The sequence below is a fragment of the Pollicipes pollicipes genome, unplaced genomic scaffold, assembly GCF_011947565.3.
Source record: "Pollicipes pollicipes isolate AB1234 unplaced genomic scaffold, Ppol_2.1 Scaffold_2555;HRSCAF=2994_pilon_pilon_pilon, whole genome shotgun sequence".
Taxonomy (NCBI): Eukaryota; Metazoa; Arthropoda; class Thecostraca; order Pollicipedomorpha; family Pollicipedidae; genus Pollicipes; species Pollicipes pollicipes.
In genome coordinates, this window is record NW_023596136.1 from 8,503,215 (window position 1) to 8,523,746 (window position 20,532).

At 57.5% G+C, this 20,532-nt stretch overlaps 3 protein-coding genes across 3 annotated transcripts in view; 1 reads left to right on the plus strand and 2 right to left on the minus strand.

Moving 5' to 3' along the window:
- The window catches only part of LOC119108199 (uncharacterized), a 49,824-nt gene extending 39,422 nt beyond the window's left edge, over positions 1-10,402 (plus strand). The window contains exons 13-20 of the mRNA XM_037231778.1: positions 242-382; positions 699-770; positions 824-1,033; positions 1,929-2,033; positions 2,624-2,864; positions 4,984-5,194; positions 5,768-5,894; positions 8,788-10,402. Coding sequence (XP_037087673.1) covers positions 242-382; positions 699-770; positions 824-1,033; positions 1,929-2,033; positions 2,624-2,864; positions 4,984-5,194; positions 5,768-5,894; positions 8,788-8,991 — 1,311 coding nt within the window. The 3' untranslated portion in view covers positions 8,992-10,402. The remainder of the gene's footprint in view (positions 1-241; positions 383-698; positions 771-823; positions 1,034-1,928; positions 2,034-2,623; positions 2,865-4,983; positions 5,195-5,767; positions 5,895-8,787) is intronic.
- A 64-nt stretch (positions 10,403-10,466) lies between these two features.
- LOC119102551 (tetraspanin-11) lies at positions 10,467-13,940 on the minus strand. Its single transcript, XM_037225943.1, has 2 exons — positions 13,418-13,940; positions 10,467-11,358 (listed from the first exon to the last, which is right to left on the minus strand). The coding sequence occupies exons 1-2, from the start codon at positions 13,711-13,713 to the stop codon at positions 11,325-11,327; spliced, it is 330 nt and encodes a 109-aa protein (XP_037081838.1). The 5' UTR covers positions 13,714-13,940; the 3' UTR covers positions 10,467-11,324.
- A 4,966-nt stretch (positions 13,941-18,906) lies between these two features.
- Positions 18,907-20,532, minus strand: part of LOC119108205 (uncharacterized) — a 110,493-nt gene continuing 108,867 nt past the window's right edge. The window contains exon 15 of the mRNA XM_037231791.1: positions 18,907-20,479. Within this exon, the coding sequence (XP_037087686.1) occupies positions 20,240-20,479 (240 nt within the window). The 3' untranslated portion in view covers positions 18,907-20,239. The remainder of the gene's footprint in view (positions 20,480-20,532) is intronic.

Genomic DNA, 20,532 nt, shown 5'->3' on the forward strand with positions numbered 1-20,532 from the left:
AAATGACCTAAGGAATGGTGGATTGGTTTCATGACTAATGACTGCTAACAAAACATGGCTGTTTCCCTCTTTCCCCATGATTATCGTACTTTGGGTTGTTTGCGTCACGCATCATTTTCAATTGGTAGGCTCGCGAAGGTCTGTCATGTTTTGTTATGTTTTGCATTCCCATTCTTATCTACTTCGACACATGGCCGTCTCCTTAACCTCTGCCGCTCTGACCGGACCCCTGGCCTGGCAGAACTGCCCGCGCCAGGTGCCCGACCACAGCGCCATGTTTGACGCGGCGGCGACAGAGCTGCGCTGGTTCCTGCTGCCGAACGAGGCGCGCCTGATGCTACATGGCACGGCCATGACCATGCGGCCGCCGTTCAAGCCGCGGGTGAGTGTCGGCGCCTCGGCGGAGCGGAGCGGGGTGTGCCCGGCCTGGGCAGAGGCGCTGCTGCGGTCACGGGATGGGCTCTCCTTGGGCTCTCCTTAGGTTCTATTCCGGCTCCGATGGGTGTTGCTGGCTGGTAATCTGACCTGACCTGTAATCTGCTACTGGCTGGTAATCTGAGTATCTCGGAAGATCGATAAGCTCAGATAAGTGTTGCAGATTGCTGCCTGGTTCCGGTATTGTGCCTGAGTGATTGTATGGTGTGTTCTGAGGCTCATGTCTCGGCTGAGCTGACCAGGCCTCCCGTCGCCGTGCGCAGGTGTACTCCGGGCAGGGGCGGATGGCGCTTGGCCGCCGCCGGGCCATGTCCGAGAGCCGCGACCCGCCTGGCGTCGGCTCGCGTCGACCAGCCGGAGTCGCCGCGGACGCCGGCGGCCGCGCCAGCCGCAGCCGCTCCAGTACGCCGGCTCGCTGGATCGCGACCGCGGTCGACCAGCGCGCGCGCCGCCGGCCGCCGCCTCCTCGCCGATCGACACGCCCACGCGCCCGCCGCACATGAAGCAGCGCGCCATGAGCGTCTCGTGCGGCACCGACCGCCGGCTTTCGGACACGCGCTTTCTGGCGCAGGAGCTGCACAATCTGTTCTTCAGCGGCGCGCGGCCGCCGGCCATCCGGCGCCACGGCTCGGCCGGCCAGATGCCGGCCGCGTCGCCGCCGGCGCCGGTGCCTGGGCCGGCGGCGCGCGGCACCGGCGCCGGCGCCGACCGACGGAGCTCGCCGGACGGCGCCGAGAGCCGACCGGCGGCCAGCACCGAGGCGCCGGCGCGCTCGCAGTCGGTGGCGGCGTTGGTGTCAGCGTCGTGCGGTCGGCGCGTGGTGGCCGTGTCGGTGGTGACGCCCCCGGCCACGCCACCCCCCGTCGCCGCTGCCCCTGTCGCCGCCGCTGTGGTATTCTCCGTCAGCAGGGAGTGACGATGCGGCCGAACGGAGCGCGGCAGCGCACGGCGGCGGCACGGGCGCGAGCGGCGCCGATCGGCTGGCAGCGCCGATCGGATGCTGTCGGGAACAGTCCGGCCACTGACCACAGCCGACCGAGCAGCGGCCGGCCTCGCGAAGCACCAAGGGGGTCAAGGCATTGAACCAAAGGTCACGAGCGTTCGTGAGATCAAAACTAGTGACAGCTGCAGTTCGAAAATTAGCGACAGCCGTGAGGCGACAGGTCAGTGACGCCTCAGATGGCATTGTCAGTGACAGCTGCGATTCAAAAATGAGTGGCAGCAGTGTGGCACATATCGATAGCGGCGTAGGAACCCTCGTCAGTGACGCCTGCGATTCAGAAATCAGTGACGACAATGGCGCGAAAACGAGTGACATCAAGGGCTCACCTTGCGGGGTCCGCCTCGAGTCCGAGTCCTACGATAGCTCTAGACTAGCCGGCGGCGAGCCCGGTGTCGCGGGGGCGGTGGGCGCCGGTCAGGCACCCTCCGGTGTGGTGAGCGGAGCGGACGGCGGCGGCCCGGACCCCGCGTCCGGAGACGGCGACGGACCGGCCGCCAGTCCGCCGAGCCCCGCCCACAGAGCGCCGGCCAAGGCCCAGCCGACCGGGCCCCAGTGGCATGCGCCGCCGCGGGCCATCTTCAAGAAAACGGCCGAGGTACGTGCATGGAGAAGACCGGTACGTAAAGGCTGGCATGCAAGCTTGGCGATCACTGAGGGTGGGACTGGATCACCACTCTTCATGCAGCATTTTGCAGCATTGTACAGAATGCATGCTGCGACCTTCATTCTTTATGTTGTGTCCGTAGCATGCTGTACTATGCGTTGGACATGACGTTAGCATGCGCTATTGATCTAGCTATAGAAGCAGACCATCTAATCGTGTGGAATGCACCGATCATTCGGATCGCGTGTGTGTCTGACTGCTCCCATCTGCTGAGTCAGTCGGCTCTGGCACGCCTCAGCGTCGTCCGTCTTACCTGTCCGGCCCCGTCCTGCCCCCCCCCCCCCTTCCTCTGTCCTGCTCCTGCCCTCCCTGTCCTGCCCGGACCTGCCGTGCCCTGCCCATCCTTCTCCTGCCCTGCCCTGTTCTGCTCTGCCCTGCCCTACCCTGTCCTGTCCTGTCCCGTCCTGGCCTGCCCTGCCCTGCCCTGCCTGCCCTGCCCTGCCCTGCCCTGCCCTGCCCTGCCCTGCCCTGCCCTGCCCTGCTCTGCCCTAACGTGGCCTGACGCGGCGATCTCACGCCAGGCGATCGAGGAGTTCTCGATGCTGCGGCCGGACGACCGTGTGCTGGTCTGCCTCTCGGGCGGCAAGGACTCGCTCTCGCTGCTGCACGTGCTGCGCCAGTACCAGTTCGTGGCGGCCAGCCGTGGCGCGCCCTTCCACCTGGCGGCCGTCACCGTCGACCCGCAGAGCAGCGCTTACGACCCGCGCCCGCTGCGCCCCTACCTGGCCAAGCTCGGCGTGCCCTACTACTACGAGGTGCAAGGTCAGACCACCGGCAGCTCTGTTTATCTGTACCTGACTGTTTGCTGGCCTGTTTGTTTTTTGTTTGCTGGCCTGTCTGTTTTTTCATGTTTTTCATTTCTTACCTCTGGGCTCATGATGGAGTTTGCATTTCATGTGAGTGATTGAAACACGCTTGATGTGCTTCATAGCAGCGGCTCAAAATTTATGCAGCAGGGTGTGCAGGATATCAGTACATATTCATTCTGTCGGAATCGTGGCTCTCCTGTATCTCCACACACAATTCATTGGCGCTAATCCGCTGTTCTTTGACCCCGAAGCCAGACATCTGACCAGCCCGGCCATTCGTCAAGTCTGCGGCGTTTAGAGGCTGGATTGACCGCCGCCCGGTTCGATGTTGATTGGTTGATTTTGAAGCGGGGGAGGGGCCACCGGCAGTGGACCCCAAGCCGGGGTGTAATAGCATATAGAATATCGACATCCCTGTCACCCAAGTTGCTGAATATTGGAACGCTGGTCATGGCCCGCTGCTATTTGTCTGCAGTGCAATAATGGCAACTGCTTAGTTATAAATAGAAAATGTAATGCTGGTAGTTATATTACGAGTATAACATAATGTTAATAGTAACATTACAACTAGAATATTGTGCTGATTTTTGAAGATTGGTGATGCTGGTTACCATACCTGATAACTGATTGTAGTGCAGATGGTTCGTACAAGTTTTTAAGGCCTTAAATGGAGCGCCCCACTTTTAGAGGATGTTTCAAAAACATACGTAAGTGAAACTTCAGGACCAGTTCCTTTGATAAATAGCACTGGGTAGTGTCATTGTAGCACTGTCAAGACATACTAAGGGTATTAATGTTAATTGTTTTCGGGTCCACGTTACGCCGTCGACGTTGTAACAGCACTATGCTTTTTTCTTGCTCTCACGACCGCCGTCATCATGACAACTGCCGTGGCACCTCTGCTGGTGCGAATAAAAGAACGCTTGTGACTGGCCCAGCGGGAGGCAAAGGTCTGGTACCAAGAAAAGCATTGGTTGATGTTTGAAACAATGCGTCACGATGGTCCATGTCATGCTTTTCTCCCGTAGCTGCGGCCACTTCAAATAGAAATCGTGAGCTATACACAACGATTTGGATAAAACTGGTGTTTCCGATTGAATCGTAGATACACAAAGGTGGCACACTCCCTGTAACCCCCCCCCCCCCCCCGAAAATCAACTGATCGTGCTTGCCGTCTGAATTTTGCAACTAACGCCGTTACGACCATACAATACCGCGTGCCTATCCAGAAACCAAGGGACGGAACTGCTTGGTGCTGCTGCTGACGACGCCACGCGTGATAGTAGGGAACACACCCAGGAGTGATTACGTCAAAGCACAGGAAATGAAACATAAACCAAATAAGCCACAACCCTCGTCAAGCGAGAGCCCCAGCGTCCTCCGAGATTTTCCGGAAATGACCTAACCCGCTGAAAGTGTGGTGCCTCCTCATTGAGATCATTTCGGTCGCGCGATACGTTAAGGCACACTAACGAACGGCTGTGGAACATGAGTTCTGATGAACTTCCCCCATTGACGTGGTCTTGGCGTCGATTGGTCACGTACGCTGATGTTTGGTGTAGCCAGTCTGACGTAGTTTGACGCCAAGGAGGCGATGCTGCTGTCCGCGGGGTCTTCAGTTTTGGAGGTGGTATGGGCCCTTGACCGGTGAAGGTGTGAAAACACCCGTCCAGCGAGAGCTCATCAGCACGTCACCGTGTCCGTCTGCTTGTGCTCTACAACGTGGATCTCTCAGTCCAAAACCCCATGTGGCGGGTGATATAGTCCCTCTGATATATCAAACATGTTCCTACACTCCATGTGCCAAGTTTTGTTTAGGAGCGTGCTGTGCTGTGACCAGCAGCCAACGCTATGTGCGTAGGCCGCGTACATCAGAACAATTTGTCTCGCACCGTCACAAAGATCAAGCTCAGCGATGTTTGTAAATCGGATGGAACCCAATGCTCGAAGGCTAGTCTTCAGTACCGGGCAGAAGCCAACATAAGAGCACAACACAGCTACACGCCCGGCCAGGGAGGCCGCCTGTCCTCGGCGGTCGTCGCTGCCGTGTGACGACCGGCAGCGGTCGGCAGGTATCCTGCGTCAGGCGGAGGAGGTGGAGTGCAGCAGCATCTGCAGCTTCTGCTCGCGCATGAAGCGGGGCCGCCTGTACGCGGCCGCCCGCCGCCAGGGCTACAACGTGTTGGCGTTCGGCCAGCACCTGGACGACGTGTCCGAGAGCTTCCTCATGTCGGTCTTCCACAACGGCCGGCTGCGCACCATGAAGGCCTGCTACGCGGTCACGTAAGTTACGCCCTGCGACGTAGGAGAGCCGGCCCGCCGCCGGCGGTCCGCAGCTGTGCTCCGTCACGTGGCGAGCTCGGCTATCCATAAATGCTCGCCGGTGTCTTCAGTCGTTGGTCAAGACGTGCAGGACTATATTAGGCGTGCCCGTGGCGTGACTAGCCTCCCGCTACTCACATCCGTGGCGTGACCAGTGTATCGCTATTCACATTCGTGGCGTGACCAGTTTCCCACTATTCACATCCGTGGCGTGACCAGTTTCCCGCTGCTCACATCCGTGGCGTGACCAGCCTCCCGCTATCCGAGGCGTGGCCAGCCTCCCGCTGTTCACGTCCGTGGCGTGACCAGCCTCCCGCGGTTCACATCCGTGGCGTGACCAGCCTCCCGCTGTTCACACTTGTGGCGTGGCCAACCTCCCACTTTTCACGTCCGTGGCGTGGCCAGCCTTCCGCTGCCCGCGTCAATGGCGTGATCATCCTCCGACCGCGACTATGTCCGTGACGCGGCCAGCCCCCCCCCCCCCCTGCCACCGCGTCCATGGCGTGAACCTGTGTTGCCGCGCGTGCTCGGCAGCGAAGAGGACCTGCGCGTTATCCGGCCGCTCATCTACGTCCGCGAGAAGGAACTGCGCCGGTTCGCCGAGTCGCGCGGCCTGCCGGTCATCCCCGAGAACTGCCCAGCATGCTTCGAGGAGCCCAAGGTGGGTTGGCGGCCGACGGCTCGTCGGACCAGCGGGCGCCAGCCCTGCTCCGCTGCTCTGTTATCGGGGACGGATTGGCGAGGTAGGGGAGGGGAAGGGGGGTAGTTGATAACCATGAGAAGCAGCTGCTGTTTTATACGACGCGGTGGTGTGATAGTGTAAGCCGCAGGTGTGTGTAGGTGTGTGAACAGACGTTGAATGATTTGTATGGATGGCGTACAGTTTTGTTATTTTCCTCAAAAGCCCAGCCGTAACATTGCGGACATAAATCGCTGGTAGGTCATTTTGATTACGAGCGAGGCTGCCGACTAAGTAGGCCACGCGCGAACGACGATAGACTATCAGCTGGGACAGTTCAGCTCTGCCCGGCCATCACGCTGTCTAGAAGGTAATATTTTTGGCAACAGCAGGCCGCTGGTTGCTTCAGCTTTCAGTGACACGGACTGCGGTTCTGATGAGATCTGGAGGTTTTACATTGCACAGTTGCCACGATTTTACCTCCCCCCCCCCCCCCCCCCGCCCCGCCGCATTCAACTAGCATGGCAACAGTTAGATGCGGACTTCCAAGATGCGGACAAAGCTGAGAACACAATTCGAAACCAGGCGTGAGCAAACCATGGATCCGTCCGTTTGTGGACGTTGTAAGGATTGCTGTCAGGCCTCATCAACGAGAGCAGATGAATGTATGAAACCGAATTCAGGACGCAAGCGTTTGCGTGGATTACAACTCAATACCTCGTCCCAGAATTGTCTGGACCGTAGCTGTAACATCGACGTGGACGATGCTCGGTGACATGGGGACCGGAAAGCGGCCGGTGGTGCCGGCTCCGAAACCCATCTAAAACACAACTCGTGGTGGCGTGATCAGGCGGGATTACGCCAGATAACGTACACAAGCGCGGGATTACGCCAGATGAGATATACAGGCGTGTTCTGCACACGCCTTCCATTTCGGTCATTATTAACCCAGCATATGCGCTGTTGTATTATTTCCATCACGATAGTTAAAACCGTGTAGCATTGTAAATTCGTCGATGTCGTGGATTCAAATTGACAGGCATGACCGCTCTCGGGCGGCGCACATTCAGACAGCCATGTTTGTGAATTTGCGAACAAATGCTACGTCGGGACCTCCATCTTGAGTTCTGTAGACCTCCAAGCGGGGTGATGGAGCCCACCGGTATCGGTGACCGAAGGCGCCCAGTTTTCGTGTTTTTTTTTGGGGGGGGGGAGGCACCATCCGCATGATAGTTTACGCCTATCCCGTGTGTCATTGCCTCGTATGATCACGACACATGATCATGATCAGTACATGATCGCATGCGCATGACGTGATCATGTTACATGACCAGTATCATGACTCGACTGACGGATGTCTACATGATTCACAACATATCTGCATTGACCATTCATGGCCACCGAACAATATCTAGCACTCAAACTGGTGTGCGTGACTCATTGCTCACCAAGCGCGGTGGCGCCGGAAGAGTACTGTGGACACCGCATGAGACGCCCCTGTCTCGGCAGGCCGCGTGCGTAGGTGGTCGGAGCTGTATGACATCAGTGGCATTAAGGGCTGTCAGTGACTGGCTTACTTCCATAGATAAAGTTCTTTCGACGACGCTGCCGCTCTTGTGTATCAGGACCGTATGGTGTAGGTGTTGACTAGCTGACCATTATTACCAGTAATATTCGGTGCGCGCCGTTAGACGAGCCAGGTGGTAAGAGACGTGGGTGGAGCATCAGGTGGACGCCAGAACCTAAAACAGTCGGGCTCGGACGCCTTTAAAAATCACACAACACGATATTCGTAATGCAATGCATTTCTTTCACGACAGCTTGACAGAAAATGAGCCTCACTGCGACAGAGTTCATGCGTTTATTCGCAAATCAGATTTCTCGAAAGTTGGCTGGGGCAAGGCGGGCAGTTTCAGCCGGCGAAATCGATATACGAAACAAAACACAATTATTGCGTTTTCAGGGGGCTCTAGCCCCCTCAACTTGGACTCTATTCCCCAACTTTGTGAAAAGTGGATCAAATCGGGGCAGTTTGTTGGCTAATTTGGGGTGGGTTTCGTCATTGTTTATCTCCCATTGCCGTTTGGATGGGACGCCTGCCATCCAGATCTGGGTCCGGTTGTTCGATGGGACGCCTGCCATCCAGATGTGGGTCCGGGTACGGCCCGGGTTCGGCAGCTTCTTTGCAGTTCTCAAATGTTATGTTTCCCACGTTGCTCGAGTGGGAGGTAAGATGGAGGGCATCGTTCTGCTGTTATGTTTCCCACGTTACTCGAGTGGGAGGTAAGATCGGGGGCATCGTCATATTGTTATGTTTCCCACGTTACTCGAATGGGAGGCAAGATCGGGGGTATCGTCATATTGTTATGTTTCCTACGTTGCTCTAGGCGGGACTGACTGGTCAGGCAAGTGAGGAGGTGTTTAAGTGCCGAGTTTTCTGTTAGTTAATGTTCAAATATTAACGTATATATTAACGTGTGTGAACAAATGTTAACGTATATAAATAGTCTTATAATATTTTCTGCCAGCGCGCGATCACGGGCAGATGTTATTCATCCTCGCAGCTGTTCTTCACCAGTCGTTCTGTTGACCCCAGGAGCTGGCACTGGGCCAGCAGCTGCGCGTGAAGCAGCTGCCGGCCCAGCGGGTGGTGCTGCTCCCGCGTTAGTTCCCCGCCTAACCGTGGCGCCGGCCCCCAGGAGCAGCACCGCGTGAAGCAGCTGCCGGCCCAGCGGGTGGTGCTGCTCCCGCGTTAGTTCCCCGCCTAACCGTGACGCCGTCCCCCAGGAGCGGCACCGTGTGAAGCAGCTGCCGGCCCAGCGGGTGGTGCTGCTCCCGCGTTAGTTCCCCGCCTAACCGTGGTGCCGGCCCCCAGGAGCGGCACCGCGTGAAGCAGCTGCTGGCACAGCAGGAGGTGTTGTTCCCGCACCTGTTCGAGTCGCTCCGGGCGGCGCTGCGGCCGCTGTACGCCATCACACGCACCGGTGTCGAGAGTCGCCTGTTCGGCCGAGCCGCCGCCGAGCCGGACGAGGACGAGGACGTGCCTTGCGCCGGCGGCCGGGCGCAGCGGACCGCCTGAGGGCACCGCGGCATCCCCAGGGGAGGTGGGGTGCCGAGCTCGAGCCAGGCCGGCCCGCTGTACAATCTGACACGTGACAGGGCAGCGGAAGAGGTTGGTCCTGGGTGACAGGGCAACGGAAGAGGTTGGTCCTGGCGCCCGATACGAGCGCCGTTGCCGGGCGCTAGACGAGCGCCATGTCGTTCGTGTGACTGGAGTGCAGGATGCCAGCTCAGGAAGCCGTTCGCAGACTCCGACGTCACGGCAGGCAGCCGGCTGTGGGTCCATGTTGCGTGAGGCCCAGCCCCACCCCGTTATAGCGTTGTCAGCCTTGTTCTCCACGAACCACGCCACTGGCGCGAATTGCAATGCTTCGCCAAGCGTCGGTTGCATTGAGCGGCAAATAATGCAACGCTACGCATCGGCCGCATATGATTTGGTTGAAATCTAAGCTAAAGTTTGAACTCTCACTGTCCATGAACTGCGTGAGGATCTTTCCCGCCTGATGGCGAGGTGGGATGCGACCAGTTCTTATCGGCCCATAGGGCTGTGTTGGCGCTTGATCAGTGCGGCCCGCGGTTGTTTTAGTAGATTCATGATGGCCGTGTGTGGCCCTGTCGCTCACCCAACGCCGTCGGCTCGAACGCAGAGGCGAGCGTGCAACAACAGCACGTATTCGAAGGCCTCTATGGCTTGCTGGATCGAAGAAAGATTGTCGCCAGCCGCATCACGCCGTACGCTGTGTGAATGTCTCTCGTAGAGCTGTTGACTGGCTGGTGACATTTTCCGCCAACAAGGAGCAAGTGTCGGATCATGTTTTGTCACACTTTTGGCGGTACAGCACCATCACAGGAAAAAGTGATGCCAAATTTGGCAGTTGGCAGCACTGTGTGTAATTATAGGGCTCCATGTACCCGCGCCGACAAGTTGCTGGTTCGGATGCTGTAACCAATGACCGCTGAGCATCCGCTGTTTTGCACGCGCTCACGAGGACGTCGCAAACCACCTTCCAAGTACTCTGATGGTACGAACAAACGAAACATTGTTTCGCTGGAGGTTGGGACCGAGTGTAACCTCGTAAGCCTCGCTGAAAGCCCGCCAGCGTCGCGAGTCCACGCGGTGAGGACATGGCCGCCGGGATGAGTCCACAGCTAGCCGAGGCCGCGGTCAGTGGTCCCCAAGGTCTTGATCCCGACGGGTATCCCAGCTCCGCCGCGCGGCATCCCGCCGGTGCGCACGCCCCGTGAGTCAGCTATCGCTGCGCGCCCTCTCCTCTCACAAGTGAGAACAGGTCCGGTCCGACGCCCCGCCCCGGCCCGGTGCCAGCGCGCGCGCACCGACGTCCGTCTGCCGCGTGTCACCCAGAGCTTAACGGCGCCGGCCGGGCCGGACGGCCCCCGTCCGTCCCTGTCGTGTGGCGTCAGCGCGCGCTCCGAGGAGGCCGCCGTCCGTGGCGGGCCTGCGCTCGCTCGTCGACGCCTGCCGACGAGAGCAGGACTGACTGCGTCCGGGACACGGGACACAGGACACGGCACGGTCCGCTGGAGCGGCCGGATGCTGGTCTTTCCGTGCTGCCCCTGCGATCAGTGTTAATGTGTCGCGCGCGACTGTGCTGCGCTGGATGGTGTCGCAGGCGAGTGCAGCACGTCATGTCGATAGAGGTCGCACAGAAGTGGTGCCAGGTCTCAATTGTGCGCTGCACGTTACAATACAGAGTGCCTCGTAAGCTCTTATCTTGCCACGAGCATGGGAAGCGGGACGTTTGAAGCTGAGAAGTGGAACTGATCTTGTGACAGTAACATCAGCATATAACATAACTTGTAACATCAGCGATGAAAACAACTTCAAGTACGACGACGAAAACCTGCCGTATTCTACGATCGCATCCCAATAAACGGTGCGTGAAACATTAAAATAACTAGAACAGTGTCTCCGTAACACTAACAGCTTACCGGCACGTGTGTCACATCGCAGAAGTACGTTACTGGCCGAAAGGCTCTGCTAATTATGCAACTACAGTAGAAACCTAGCACACCATCGCAGCGTTCCCCTGGGCCGCCCACTGCTTGCACTGCGGCCGCCGCGCAAGTCGCCCACTGCTTGCATTGCAACCACCGCGCAAGTCACGCACTGCTTGCGCTGCAACCGCCGCGCAAGTCGCCCACTGCTTGCACTGCAACCGCCGCGCAAGCCGCCCACTGCTTGCACAGCGACGGAACCACCGCGCAGGTCACGCACTGCTTGCACTGCAACCGCCGCGCAAGTCGCCCATTACTTGCACTGCAACCGAACCGCCGCGCAAGTCGCCCACCGCTTGCACTGCAAATGCTGCGCAGATCGGCCACTGTTTGCCATCATCGGCTCCACACCTTGCTGTATATTTGTGTCCTGAAACAGCACAGGGCGCGCTCTAACACAGATGGCAAACTTACCAGCTGGCCTGACTGGGTCAAGCGGTGGGTCATTGGCAGCGGAAGACGCATCGGTGCTGCTCGTGCGAACCAAGCTGACGGTACGCCGGGACACGCGACCCGAACACCGCCATCGCACGTGAGACAGGCTGACGGTATGCCGGGACACACGACCCGAACACCGCCATCGCACGTGAGACAGGTTGACGGTATGCCGGGACACACGACCCACACATCGCCATCGCACGCGAGACAGGTTGACGGTATGCCGGGACACACGACCCACACATCGCCATCGCACGCGAGACAGGTTGACGGTATGCCGGGACACACGACCCACACATCGCCGTCGCACGCGATACAGGGCGTGCTCAAGAGGACAGTGCAGCGCCCTTTTTCCTGCCTTTTCTTTCCGCCACCGTATTCATAGCCCTACTCGGAGTCCAATTCGAAAATGCTTATTCCTTTTCCGCTGAGCCCCTTTCTCGGCGCGAAATCGTGCACACGTCCCCGCCACTTTCGCCTTTGTGTGAATTTTGATTAGGCAGCCGTTGTGGCTCATCGAGAGAACATGCGATGTCGGGGTGGACACAGCGTATTTCTGGCGTCCTGTCACCAGTGCGATAGCGCCATGCGACGGTTGCAGGGAACAACCAAACCCGTCTCGTTCTAGCGGAACCGAGCTCTGCAGATGGCTGATTGCAGACACATTTGCACAGAGATTTGCACAGTCGGCCGTTGCAAGTCAAGAATCTTATCATGTTGGTACGCTGTAGGCTTGTAGCCTCCCATTATTGCTTGAGCGGAGATGGCATATGGGGCACGTATCATAAACGGACTCAAAAGCATATCCCAAAGTGTATATTGTCATGAGCCCATTGCCAGATGTCTTTCCTGACTTCCCTCTTCCCCCCCCCCCTCCCCCAGCTCGGTCGGCTTGAATGACACGCATATCATATCCAAATAGCGTTTTATGCTATCGGCGTGTGCGTTTGGCGTCATACCCACGTGGCCGTAGCGAATTTTACTGCGGGGAGTAGGAACCGACCAGCTCTGCTAAACAAGACCAAGGGCGATCATTACTAGTTATGGACAACAACGCATCCGATATGGAAGTTGGGCGTGAACCGAGCTTCAAATGTAGTGTGCACAAGTTTCCACCGCCATCAGAGGAGCCCTGATCACGCTTCCCCCCCCCCCCCCCCTCCCCGACACGTAACTTGGCATGCGACTATACACTGGAGCAACGAGGATCCACTGCGGCCTTCACCATTAACCTCTCAACGATTGTCTGTACCAGGCCCGCAATATATTGATCTATCAGCGATATCCGCGACCCCGGATGGGGGAAAGAGGGGAGGGGGCGTCATCGATAGCCCGCGACTGGTCAACGCTAACATTCAGGCTCGGAAGTACGGCGCACAGCGTAATAGAACGACCATGATGCGACCGAGATTCCAGTCTTTTCATCCCCGCTCTACCCCTGGTAAAAGTCGGCTGTCCTTTCTACTCAGTCATCATGCCCTTCTGACGAACAAAAAACAACAATGCGGTCGCCACATAATGCGCAAACGTCGAAGGCAAGCCAACGGTGGCTGGCCGGAGGCTGCCTACAACAAGCGAGCATCGCGCGGCGCGTGTGTCGCCTGTGAGCTGAAGATCGCAGGGCCTGTGTGGGCTTCCTGCGAGCGGGCTTTGACCCCACTGGGCCCACCTACCCTACAGACGACTCGCGTTGATTGGTGTTGCACCATTGTCTGGTCTCTTGGAGGGCAGTATTTGCACTTTCATTGTTTTTCTCAGCTTCTGCTCTCGTCTACTCTCCCAAAAGAGATCATTCTCGCTATTGTTGGAGTTTGTTATCCTATCGTAAAGCAATGAAAGCAGGCAACCAGTTGTCGACAGAGAGAAAAATTGCTGCTCCTCTGCAGAAAGCCCAGGATCTGGTCCCTGAGTCAGCCAGGCCTGACATTATACCCCCCCCCCCCCCATTCTTATCATTTTATCGCCGCTCTGCGCGTCGCTGGCGACCTTACCGTTTGGTCCTGGCGAAGCAACAACCGGCGACGCTGGAGACGACGAGGATCACAGTGATGGCGATGGCGATGCCGCCCAGCAGCCAGCCCTCGGCCGTCAGCAGGTGTCGCGCCGCCGCCAGGCAGCCCACACTGTAGTACGAGTCGGCGTTGGTGGGTGCTGCCTCGCACGCCTCGCTCGTGCCGTTCGGCAGCCGGCGGCAGCAGCTCCAGGGCACGACCGTCGTCAGCGAGTTGTTCCGTGCCCAGTCGAAGCCGCTGACGACGCCGCAGCAGCGGAAGCCACTCTGCAGCATGTCCCAGGCGCGCGTGACGTCGGCGTGGCTGCCATAGTCTGCCAGGGAGCGGATGAGCGCAGCCTCCAGCCGGCCGGCCAGCGGTCCCGTGACCAGCAGCGCGCCCACGGCCGTCAGCAGCGTCAGCAGCGTCAGCAGACCACTCAGCACGCTGAAGGTGAGCGTCAGGCAGCGGCTGCGCAGCAGCGCACCGCCGCCGCCCAGCAGCGCCAGCAGCAGCAGCAGTGAACCGGCACCGGTCAGCAACCAGGCGGCACCGCGGGCCAGCAGCACGCCGGCCAGCACGGCAGCGCGCGAGCCATCTGACACCAGCGCGTCGGCGCCCACAGTCAGCAGCAGCAGCGCGCCCACCAGCAGCAGCAGGTTTTCGGCCAGCAGCGCGGCGCGCAGACAGCCTGGACGGCTGCATGTCATCCTCACCGGACCGCAGCGGCGTGGCTCGGCAGCGGACGCGTAATCTGGCACTGCCGCTCGGACCCCTCAAGTGGCTGGCGTGATATCGGACCAGGGACGCGGCCTTGGTCAGATATCGGCCATCAGCTCGCGCAGCTTAGTAAGGGGAGGCGCTTCAGGGTTAACGAAGGCCCCCGAAATAAATTGCCGGATAACGTCGATTTATTCATGAAAGCATGTTTGTCTTTTTTTCATTTTCGCCTTCTATAACTGGAACAGAGTTCTAAGGTACCGCAAGATCAATTCTGCCTGAATTGTATATTAACACGCGCCCGGGTGTCCGGCTAGATATTCCTCGCTCGGTGGGGGAGAGGTTCAATTTGACTCCACTGAGATCTCGGGAACTAAGAAAGCTACAAACACCAAATTTGCAGCGTGTGTTGACCTGTATGTGAACTCACTTAGGTGAAAGTTTCAGATTCCTAGGTCATGACCTTCAGATCAAAAAAGGTCAAGCAAGGTCACGTTCCAGGTTGTTCTCCAAGTGCCCCCAGAACCTATGAAACTTTCCAAACAAAAGTTCATATTCTCATTCAAGGTCAGTGACCTTGTTTGACCTTTTGAAGGTCAAGGTGACCAAAATCATGCAAGATTGCTTTGACTTTGACTAAGCGACAGAGATAACGCTAGGCAGTATTTACAGCTCATTCAAATGTTGTTTTGCCTAAGAAAGCATCCCACAGATGTATGGCTTCGTCAAACACTCCGCTGTTAGATCGGATTGAAGGATTCCCTAGAAATTGCCTTCGCTGAAACAATGGCCTGACTTTGACCTGCCATAGGTCAGTGACTTTACAAGGTACACCTGAATTTTTTATGCCAAACGATCCGCTATTCAATCGTCTGCAGATATACAGAATTTGGCGCGGCTATGCCGCGCCGTTCGGAAACCATTCTGGAAAACTTTCGGGGGGTCAATTTGACCCCCACCCGAGCGCGTGTAAGAAACCGCAGAAATAATGTGTCATACGAGTGCATGGAATAAATCACCGGCGCTCTTCATTTTGAAATGATCAAGTGAGCTCTTTCCAAACCGATGGAACTTCGAAGCTTTGCCAGAATTTTGACCTGGTTTCTTCAGAATGTAGATTTCGAATCCCGCGAAGGTAGATGGTAGATCGAAATGGGTAACTATTTGTATTAGCCTACCGGGAGTGTTCAGCATTCAGTCAGACTTGATTGGGGATGCATATAATATAACGCAGTTTTGAACATGCGCGCTCGCAGATCTTGCCAACGAGTACCTCAACGTTATGCATTGCAGTCTCTGTAGGCCGCGCAGCGCCGGCGCCGCGGTCAACACTAGGCCGTGGCTGAAATGTGGACGAAAATCTCGACGCATTTGAAAGAAGTACCTTCGCACGTCTCATGACACGAGATCGTACCTTTCGAGGGTAGTTCGGGCGTACATTTCACCTGTGCAACTTTTAGATTGATGACAACGGATTTGCCTCACGGTATCGCGAAACGGTGCTGAAACCTAATGGTGAAACTGAAGGAGTAAAGGTAGAATCTCTGTTTTTCGTGTTGCTGCAACTGTTAATCTGTCTAGGGGACAAACTCGAGGTTATATACAGATACGCCAAGCCTGATCTTTGAACGGTGTGAGTTAATTTTGAAGGACACTCAGATTCGTAAACATTATTTCACGACGGTCGTCCTCGCGCACACGACGCCGGCTCCCCAATGTTACCTGCAGTGACCAACACCGTTCGGTTTTACGGAAACCGGAACCCCGACCGTCGCCGTCCTTGTTTTCAAGATTGTAGGCGCGCATGCCCAAACCCTTCGACAAATTTGTTTTACTAGTCAGCTCTGCAAAGGTATAAGCGTTCTCAGGTAAACATGGGATGACCTTGTTCATTTTTGAACCCACTTCGACCCACCCTGTTCAACGCTAATGTGGCCCCTTACTTCTCTTCGGGCAACGGATCGCCTTGAGTAGAATACTGGGGGTACATTATTGCTCCCGCTCCAGGCCTGAAGCGCCATTCCGTCCTACCGTAGGGTGTCTTCCGGCTGCCACTTTGGCGACGCGGGGTCGGACCCCTGGTCGATCCGGAGGCCCTTAGTGACATATATCATATCACATCGGTCCCCGTCCTGACGCGGAGGCCTTCTGACCCGCGCAGTTGGCCCCGGATCAACACAGGAACCCCCATTGACGCAACAAGATTCCTGATCGCTGCAGGTGGTCCAATAATTGGCTCATATACTTCAGTTCGGCCCGATGGGCCCACGCAAGAATTGCGCTGGAGGGCCCACCGCTCGGTAATGAGGACCCTGAATGGCACAGGGTGTCTCAATGTGAAAGCTCATCATGAGTTATCATGTTTCCCTTCATTAACCGAGGGCCCTGACCAATGCAAGAGGCCCCTGACGTTGGAGGTTTCATCACCGTCCCTGTTGAGCAAATGTTCCCTGGTCCACTCGGGGCCACTTGTTGACACAGCATCCTACTAGGCGCTGTGGGCTCCTGACCGATACAGGAGCCTCGCATGTTATCAGAATCCCCGAACAATGTAAATAGTGGCCCCAGCCTTATACCTTCTTGTGAAATGGGCCCAGAGTTCAGACCGACACGGAGCAGACTGTTCGGTGTTGGTGATCCAAGACCGGAATAGAGGAACGCTCTGTGTCAGGGGCCCCCCGTCGGTAAGAGGATCTCTGACTGACACTTGTGATCACGGCCCTGCAGACGGGATCCTTAATGTGACCTTCAGCCACTCCTTCGGGCCCTTCAGCCATCCAGTGGGGCCCTTGATCTCTCGTCCCGAGAGACCCTTCGGCCCCACTTCGGGCCTCTCAAAGACGGCTCCTGGCCGACTCGGGGTCACTTGCTGCCACACAGCCCCCGTTAGACACTAGTCCTTGACCGACACAGAAGCCCCGCACTGTGCCAGAGACCCCAAACATCGCAAATCGCGAGCTCCAATCCTGTTCCTGCTCGGAAAATGGGTCCCAAGCACGCAGACGGACACGGCCCGGATCGAGGCTGTATATAATAGGGACAGAAAGCCCTAATAAGAAGGCCCTCATAGAAGCCCCCTGGGCCTCATCAAGCACTGCCCTTGGTCGACTCCGGCTCCCCTGCAAGCACAGGGCCGCTGTCAAGCGCGGTGAACCCCTGACAGATACAGGGGCCCCGACCAGTGTAAATCGCTGGCCCCGGGTTCGCAGATGATTGGGAAGTGGCTCTTTAGGCTCGGCCCATACCGACACAGAGCCGACTGTGCGGCACTGGTGGTGTCTGCCCGACCTCTAGGACCTTATCGACTCAGGGGGTCTCCGATCGGCGAAGGAGCCCGCTGGCTGTCACTGAGGGCCCGTTCCCACAGGCTGGGGCCCCTGAATATGACTCCGACCAGATCTTCGTGTCCTTAGGCCCTCTTCTCGGGCCTTTGATTGTCGATCCCGGTGGACCCTTCAGGCTCTCTGGGCCTCCTCGAACACTACTTCTGACCGATTGAGGGCCCCTTGCGAACACAGAGTCCCCTGTAAGGCGCTTTGGGGCGCTGACAGACGCTGGGGCCCCGACCAATGTAAATCGCTGGCTCTGACTTCGTCCATGCTTGGGAAATGAGCCCTCAGACCCATGCCGACACGGAGCCAAATGTGCGTTATTGGCGGTGTCTTGACCAACATATAGGACATTATCGACTCCGGGGTTATTCGAGTGTCAAATCGCATTTAGGAGACCCAGCCCTGCGGGCTGGGTCTCCTAAATGCAACCTCTGACAGTCCTATCGGACCTTTAATCTTTGGGAACGAACATAAGGGGAGTATCGCACGTGTTCGTTGTGCCCCTGCCTGCGCCACTGGAACGGACTTGCTGTTGAAGTGGGCGATTGCTAATAAGATCGGTGAATGATAAGATATAGTGGTAAGATATAGTGGTAAGATGCAAGTGCTCCCAACCTGCCGACTTATCCCGCGTCAGGCGGCCGACGGTGGCACGGGCCGCCCCTAGACTGCAGCTGCGGCCAACTCCGTGTTTGAGGCCGTTATTGGCAACCGGCGCTCTGCTACGGGCCATTAACTTGCTTCCGCAGGTTGATCGTTCTGCATTTTTGTGAACGCCAACTGCTATGACGCGTCGCATCTAGAAGCAAACTGGACAGGGCTGGATCAGGCTCAGTTCTCTAGTGTTACAAAATGATTTGGTACCGTCAGGAATGTCACTTTGCATGCTTTCCGGGTGCCCTGACCTCCCGCCCCCTCCAATGCTTACTTGATCCGACTCAATGCTCTTTTGAGCCTCCCAACGAACGTGGGCAAAAATGGAATATTGGGCCAATGAAATGCAGTTAGTGTCTGAACCGCTCATATACTGGGTTCTAAACGCATCACCGGCTATACCACCATCGTATATCATTATTAACACTATCACATCAACTTCAAATTGAATGCCATTCCTCAACAATATCAAAACAGTTTTGGAATCTATCAAGTATTGCCTTTCTGTTCTAGTTTCAACATCAGGAACGCAAATCAAAGTGACCGGAATCCGAGGAGAAAATCAGGATTTGGGGGTGGGTTAGGCCAACTTTATTGGACCGATCTGATCTGGACCGACCGGCGTGACCCCCAACCGATCTGAGAACGTGATACCCCCGGGCACCACCTTCATATCACCAGCGTATCCGGTACATGTTTGCTTATCTTTCGCTCTGCAGTTGAAACGCTGAACGTTTCATTCATGGAATGTTTACATGACAATTGTCACCATTTCCACGTTGCTGGGTTTGCTGTCTGACGAAATATATTCAGCCAGCTCTAAAACCATATGACACTGACAAAACCATGCGCGACCAATATTCACTCACATTGTTCACGCATACTGCGCAAGACTAGATTTGGTGCAAACAGTGTCATACGCTGCTGAAAACTCATCGATAGGCAGTTACACGGCGCCAGCTGCTCAGAGCATGTGACATCAAAGCCTGGCGGACTGTAGCCTGAGCTGCACCTGAGCGCCGCCTCAGGACATGAAGTCCGCCAGGGACGAGTAGCATTGGAACATGCCCAGCCCTGGACGAGGTGTGCCCACCGGCGTACAGGGCGAGGCCTGCGGTCAACCAGCAGGGAGCACAGCGGGCAGACGCCAGGGGAGAGCTGGCGTACAGGGCGAGTCCGGCGATCAGCCAGCAGGGAGCACGGCGGGCAGACGCCAGAGGGGCGCTGGCGTACAGGGCGAGTCCGGCGATCAGCCAGCAGGGAGCACAGCGGGCAGACGCCAGAGGGGCGCTGGCGTACAGGGCGAGTCCGGCGATCAGCCAGCAGGGAGCACAGCGGGCAGACGCCAGAGGGGCGCTGGCGTACAGGGCGAGTCCGGCGATCAGCCAGCAGGGAGCACAGCGGGCAGACGCCAGAGGGGCGCTGGCGTACAGGGCGAGTCCGGCGATCAGCCAGCAGGGAGCACAGCGGGCAGACGCCAGAGGGGCGCTGGCGTACAGGGCGAGTCCGGCGATCAGCCAGCAGGGAGCACAGCGGGCAGACGCCACGGGGGAGCTGGCGTACAGGGCGAGTCCGGCGATCAGCCAGCAGGGAGCACGGCGGGCAGACGCCAGAGGGGCGCTGGCGTACAGGGCGAGTCCGGCGATCAGCCAGCAGGGAGCACAGCGGGAGGACGCCAGAGGCCGCGCGGTCGCAGCGCCCACAGACCAACTGAGAGTGGTCTCCCAGCCCGGGCGATGCTGTCGCCGAAAGCTCACGCTGACTTATTGCTTTGTACATGGTATACCTTACACCGATTAGTGGTCGGCGGGGCAACAGCAGATCCGCGCGCGATGCACACAAGCTACGGGATTTACAGACGCGGCGCTTGCGGCGCGATAAGCAGATGATTGTCCTTAGCGGTCGGGCATGCCACAGTCGAGCCCTGCTCAGCTCGTGTCTAAGCGGGCTGCAGCGGCTGGAGCTCCACTGAATGTCTGAGGCAAGCCATCGCTATCGCTGCGTGGACGTAGCCCTTTCGCTCGCTTCCTCCAGCTCGCGACCGAGACTTAAAAAATGTCTGCCATCACACACAGCCGGCCTCGCACAAGTTCTCGGCGCTCTGAAAGTCACCACGCTAAATGTCCGCTCGCTCGTCAATTTTTGGAACGAATTTTATCTCGGCGTACTCGGTCCGCGCCGGCTCGTTCCTGCTTGCGCCCGCTAGATGTCTCTGCTCGCTGGGCAGTAGGTGTCGTTCGTTGCGGTACTTCCTCATTGAACCGTTGTTGGAGGTTTTTGGCAGCTGGAGGTCGGCGTAGATGATGCCTCCTCGCGAGCTATCACTTTTCCCACTGTCTCCGTCTTCACCACGGTGCTGTAATCATGGCATGCTAAAATTACAACAAGGCAACTCGGTCGCCAGCTGAT

What these genes read in the sequence shown, in the direction of transcription:
- LOC119102551 (XM_037225943.1), bottom strand. Translation starts at nt 13,713, where the DNA reads ATGCTGCAGAGTGGCTTCCGCTGCTGCGGCGTCGTCAGCGGCTTCGAC. An exon ending in TGCTTCGCCAGGACCAAACG is followed by an intron (nt 11,359 to 13,417) that starts GTAAGGTCGCCA and finishes GTGCTGTTTCAG; the next exon opens with GACACAAATATACAGCAAGG.